This window comes from Mastomys coucha, unplaced genomic scaffold (genome assembly GCF_008632895.1).
Source record: "Mastomys coucha isolate ucsf_1 unplaced genomic scaffold, UCSF_Mcou_1 pScaffold23, whole genome shotgun sequence".
Lineage (NCBI taxonomy): Eukaryota > Metazoa > Chordata > Mammalia > Rodentia > Muridae > Mastomys > Mastomys coucha.
Window position 1 is genome coordinate 92494374 of NW_022196906.1, and position 5806 is coordinate 92500179.

Below are 5806 nucleotides of genomic sequence, written 5' to 3' on the forward strand. Positions count from 1 at the left end.
GATCCCTCGGGGCGCCTGCAGTTCTGTTTCCCAGCCTTGGGCGCACAAGAGGCACCCTTTCTCCACCTGGGATTGGGGCGCTGATCCTGCAAAGGACAGCAAGAAGTCAGTTCCCCGCAATATATGACTCCTATTTCCACTCAGAAAAAAAAAATCCTAAAAAGATTCTAACCTACACTCCCAAAACACACACACACACACACACACACACACACACACACCTCGGGCTCCTTCAAGACTGAAAAGGGAGCTGACAGAGGAATTCAGGGAAGCGATGACACATGCAACATTGCTGTCACACCTGGCTGGGAGAAGCCAGAGCAGCGGAAATGGAGCCGTGGAGGGGGTGGGGGATGAGACCCAGGGTCAGCTTGGGTGGTCAAAAGAAAGAAAAACGAAGAAGAAAGAAAGAAAGAAAAGGATAAAGAAGGCGGACACAGACCTCCACCGTCTTTGGTCCCCGACCAAAGCCAGATGTTTTGCCCCTGCCCAGACCAACCAGACTCAGCCCCAGCCCCACAGCCGGGGCATGCCTGATACTGAGGAAGAAGACAAACACCTGCAGGCCTGCTCGGAAAGCAGCCACATTTTGAAGAAGTGCCGTTTGTCTCCAGTGTGCTCAGGGCAGCGAGAGATAGCTTAGAAAAACAAGGAGGCCACTTGGGGATATTGTCAATAAGGGCTAGAAGTGGGTATCTCCCAGAGAAATTTAGAGAAGCCTCGCTCCCTCACTTCCTGGTGGTTAGGCCGGGTTTGCCCTGTTGACCTCTCTGGAGTCATCTTTGAGATGTTGGATTACACACACACACACACACACACACACACACACACACACACACACACACACGCATCCTGTCCTCCTTTCCCTTCATTTTAGTGGGAAGCACACACTGTAGATGAGCGGTCTTCAGAATGCTGGACCCACTGGCCAGTGTGGGCTCGTGGGATTCTGGAGAACTCTTAAAGTCCAAGCAGCCTGAGAGAAAAAGGTAGAAACAGACACACTGGGATAGCCACCTATACGTGCCAAACACTGGCACACGTCATTCATTCAGACCATTATCCTTCACAACGTGTCTGATCACTCTTCCTCAGTCTCTCTCACACTTCCAAGACTGCAAACCTGTGTTAAGGCTGAGTGAAAGGGCACACCTGATGTTGTGCTGGCACGGAAGGAATTCCTCTAAGTCCGTTTTCTATTTTCGCAGATGTAACTGGATCCCCACCAGACTTCAACACTATTATCTTCACACGCTATTATCTTTAAAAAAAAACAAGGGGAAAGACGATCAGAACTACTGTCCATTCGTGACTGAGATGTGAGCAAGCGTCTCCCCAGCCTGTGGTTTTCCTTCCTTCCTTACGCTGGAAGGAGAAGAAGCACGTTGTAAGGATAAGAAAGACAAAGAAAGACAGTGGAGGGGGGAGGCGCCGTGGGGGGGAAGAATTTGTATCCACGAACCAAGTCTACTCCGGTGCTTGATTCATACACCTCACTAAGCAAAAATAAGCAAATATAACTCTCACACCTTGTACATAAGCATACCTGGGTTTCTGAACGGCACGCTCGCGCAGTATCTCACGTATCTTAAGAACAGATTTTGGCCCCGTGCCTTCCACGCGTGACACTTGAGCACGCAACAGTCCCCAGAGCCCCTCACCAACATCCTCGTCTGTGTCCAAGTCAGAGTACAAGGGATACCACTTGATCTTTAAAACACACCCCCCAAATTGTGGGATTGCAAGGCGAATTCCAAGGAGAAAAGCTGGTCCCTACATCCCCCGCAGCACAGAGAAGCCAAGCGTCTGGTGCCAGTGAGCGGTACTCCTGGGTGCCTCTTCCCAGCGATCTTCTCCCCAGCCTCAGTCGGGACCAGAGCGCTCGAAGGACAGAGCAGGCCGAAGCTTCTGCCTTCCGTGACACGAGCTCTGAGCTGGTTTACCTCCAGCTGCCGCAAAGTTCGGCCACTCCACCCCGGGCCGGCCCCCTCGCCCTCCCACCCCTCCCTACGCCTCAAAGCTAGAACTCTAGCCCCAGCACAGCCCCGAAGCACAGAGCAAAGGGGTTTGTTTTCTTTCACCTGAAAGCTGCCAGGAGGCTTGGATCACCTCTCCTCGCTGGGGTCAGCATTCCCGGGGCACTGGCAGGACGCAGCTAGCCTCCACCAGGGCCTTCGGCGAAGCAAGCACCCGCAGATTTTTTCAAAGACTTGTGAGAGCGCGAACCCCCGCTGTCCGCGGGGCCCGGGAGGCTCCGGAGGCCGGGGAAGGCCGGTTCCAAGTTCTGCCGGCCGTTTAAAAAAAAGAAGACTTTAGAGATGAAGTCGCCCGTGCGCGGCTGGCTGGCCCGCTATAGGGGCGAAGGCCCCTGACGCAAGCGGAACTCGGCGGAGCCCATACGAATCAGAACGGAGCGAGGCTCCTGGCGCACTAGGGACTCCAGGAGGCGGCTGCGCCAGAGACGCGGGTCGTGCCTCGGGAAACCGGGCGGTGGGGGGAGGGGAGAGCTCAGCCAAGAAAACCCACCGAGGCGGGGACTGGCCTGGGCGGGGAGGGGCGGCGGGGCCGGAGCCCCTCGCTGTTGGGCAGACTCCCGATGGCCAGAGGCTGACTTCCACTCCCGCCGACCGCTCCCCTGGGGGGGTGGGGGGGACAAGAGAAGAGAGCAGGGAGAGCCGCGCGAGGCCTCCGGTCCGCGCAGCCTGCAGAAGAGGCTCTAGGCGAGCGAGCGTACACAACTGCGCCCGCCTGCAAGGCGAGCCTGCACCGGGAGAGCACAGCCTCCCCGGCTGCCCGGCCGCGGAGAGCCGGCTTTTGTCATGATGGCCAGCTACCCGGAGCCCGAGGACACGGCGGGGACCCTGCTGGCTCCGGAGAGCGGGCGCGCAGTCAAAGAGGCCGAGGCGTCGCCGCCGAGTCCCGGCAAGGGCGGCGGGACAGCACCGGAGAAGCCGGACCCCGCGCAGAAGCCCCCGTACTCGTACGTGGCGCTCATCGCCATGGCGATCCGCGAGAGCGCCGAGAAGAGGCTCACCCTGTCCGGCATCTACCAGTACATCATCGCCAAGTTCCCGTTCTACGAGAAGAACAAGAAGGGCTGGCAGAATAGCATCCGCCACAACCTCAGCCTCAACGAGTGCTTCATCAAGGTGCCGCGCGAGGGCGGCGGCGAGCGCAAGGGCAACTACTGGACGCTCGACCCGGCCTGCGAGGACATGTTCGAGAAGGGCAACTACCGGCGCCGCCGTCGCATGAAGCGGCCTTTCCGGCCGCCGGCCGCTCACTTCCAGCCCGGCAAGGGGCTCTTCGGGAGCGGAGGCGCGGCGGGCGGCTGCGGAGTGCCCGGCGCGGGGGCCGATGGCTACGGCTACCTGGCGCCACCCAAGTACCTGCAATCCGGGTTCCTCAACAACTCCTGGCCCCTGCCGCAGCCGCCCTCGCCCATGCCCTACGCCTCCTGCCAGATGGCGGCGGCCGCCGCAGCCGCCGCTGCAGCCGCCGCAGCCGCCGGCCCGGGCAGCCCCGGTGCAGCCGCGGTGGTCAAGGGGCTGGCGGGCCCCGCCGCCTCCTACGGGCCGTACTCGCGCGTGCAGAGCATGGCGCTGCCTCCGGGCGTCGTGAACTCCTACAACGGTCTGGGGGGCCCTCCCGCCGCGCCCCCGCCGCCGCCGCCGCCTCCGCCGCCGCACCCCCACCCGCACCCTCACGCGCATCATCTGCACGCGGCCGCCGCGCCCCCGCCAGCCCCGCCACACCACGGGGCCGCCGCGCCTCCCCCGGGTCAGCTCAGCCCCGCCAGCCCGGCCACCGCAGCGCCCCCGGCCCCCGCGCCCACGAGCGCACCCGGCCTGCAGTTCGCCTGCGCCCGGCAACCCGAGCTCGCCATGATGCATTGCTCGTACTGGGACCACGACAGCAAGACGGGCGCGCTGCACTCGCGCCTGGATCTCTGAGTGCCATCGCGCGCGCAGCCCTCCACCCCCAATCCGCCCCCCGCCCCGGGGTTGGAGGAGCGGAGCTCGGGTCGCAGCCGCCGCAGCGGCCGGCCGGACAGCGCGCGCTCCGGGACAAGCCTCGGGATGCAGAGCCCTCGAGCCGTCTGCGCCTCCTCGGTCCGCCCCGCTCCTGCGACTCCGCTTGGTCGCCTCCGCTGCTCCTCCGGTGCTCTTCCCCGCCGCGGCCTCTGCCTTCCCGCGCTGCTGGCCCGAGGCCGTCCCCTCCGTGCTTTCCGCCGGCCTCCTCTCCTCCTGGAGGCCCAGAGTCACCGCAGGGAGAGTCCCCGGCCGAGATGCGGTCGAAGTGTCCCGAGGCGCGGCTTACCTCCTGGCCTTCTCTTCCAGGTCGGTGGACTCAAGCTCGATTATTTTTTTTTTTTTCCTCCCCCACCCCGACTGCCGCGCTGTCTGCGGCTAAAAGCGCTGGGCTGCTGGGGTAAGCGGGGACCCACACTGCCAGAGAACGGAAAGAACGTGTCCGGTCGCTCTGCGATCCCTCCTGGAACTGATCAGAAGCCGCTTGCAGAGGGGCCCACTGGGCGGGGCAGGGGATGAGCCCCAGGCTGAAGCAGGGACAGCCTCGGTCCGCGGCCTGTAACCGGGTTCTCATCCCCCCCCAACCCCCGCGCCTCGCGAGGCCGCGGTGCCTCCGCTCCGCAGAGCACCGCTTCGGGCACCTCCAGGCCGGGTCTTTATTAGAAAAAAAAAGATTGGTGAGGCTTTTGAAGATATTGAAAAATACTTTTTAAAGAAAAAAAAAGGAGAGAATAAAACATTCATGGGGCGGGAAAAACGACGAAATGTTATGGCCTTGGAGTTTGCTAAAACCAAACAACAAAATCAAACTTTTAGTTTTCTTCATCGTCCCTGCTGGGAGATTTGTGTAAGAATTCCTGCGGTGACTTCATTAGGCTGTGTTCAGAGGCAGGAGAAAATAACTTGCTAAAAGAAGGTTTCCACTACAAAATGGGAGTTTTCTTTTCTATTTAAAAATTAAACCCAAAACAAATTTCCCCGGATCTTCCGATTCTAGCCCCGATGCCAGGAGAGATCACTGCCTAGCTGGCACACACCGCCCGGATGACACTCCCATCCCTGATTTTTGTTTTTCCAATGTCTTGTTTCTTCCACCTTCAGAAGGAGAAATGTGAAACTCGTCATGGCCGGCCCACACGGGCTTGTGGCCCCAGCCGGCTGGCCCGAAATCCCGTGACCTGGTGGTTGAGTAATGTCTTTCGGGGACCAAATTTTCTAGAGCGAACTAGAGCACTTTTGTTGTGTTTGTATGTGTGTGCGCGCGCGCGGGCGTCCCTTGTCAATTCCCAAATAAATTTTTGTTTTTGTTTTTTTCTTTTAACACGGACTTACATTGTTTCTTTTACGCCTTAGTTCAGCAGCTAGCTAGCTAAAAGAGTGAGCAAAATTGTGTTCTTTTAAAAAGTGACACAAACAAGAGTTGAGGACAACCCGGGTGGCAGGCGCTTGGGGCTGTCGCTGCTGCTTTGTTTTGGAGGAGATTGTTTGTTTTTCTGTGTCATCGCTCCTCTGTTGTGGCTGTTTCACACCGGCAAAGATCCCTGGCCCGCGCCAGAGCCTACAGTAGGCAAGGTTTAAGTTTATATTTTGCCTCTTACATAATTGTACTAGGTGTGTGCGCTGTTTTTATTACTATCCTCACACTTCTAAGAATTATTTTTTGTCAAAAATACATGTAACAATTTGAGTTTTTTTTTTTTAAATATAAAATCCCGATTTCAGAAATGCCCTGGAAGCTGCAAGCTTTTCTACAGTGTAATAGGTAATTTGTCATA

General features: G+C 58.6%; 1 protein-coding gene across 1 annotated transcript; it reads left to right on the forward strand.

The window, feature by feature from the left end:
* Window positions 1-2340: 2340 nt before the first annotated feature.
* Foxl2 (forkhead box L2) lies at window positions 2341-5352 on the forward strand. The gene has a single exon (XM_031345358.1). The coding sequence runs from the start codon at window positions 2820-2822 to the stop codon at window positions 3951-3953; it is 1134 nt and encodes a 377-aa protein (XP_031201218.1). The 5' UTR covers window positions 2341-2819; the 3' UTR covers window positions 3954-5352.
* The last annotated feature ends 454 nt before the right edge of the window (window positions 5353-5806 follow it).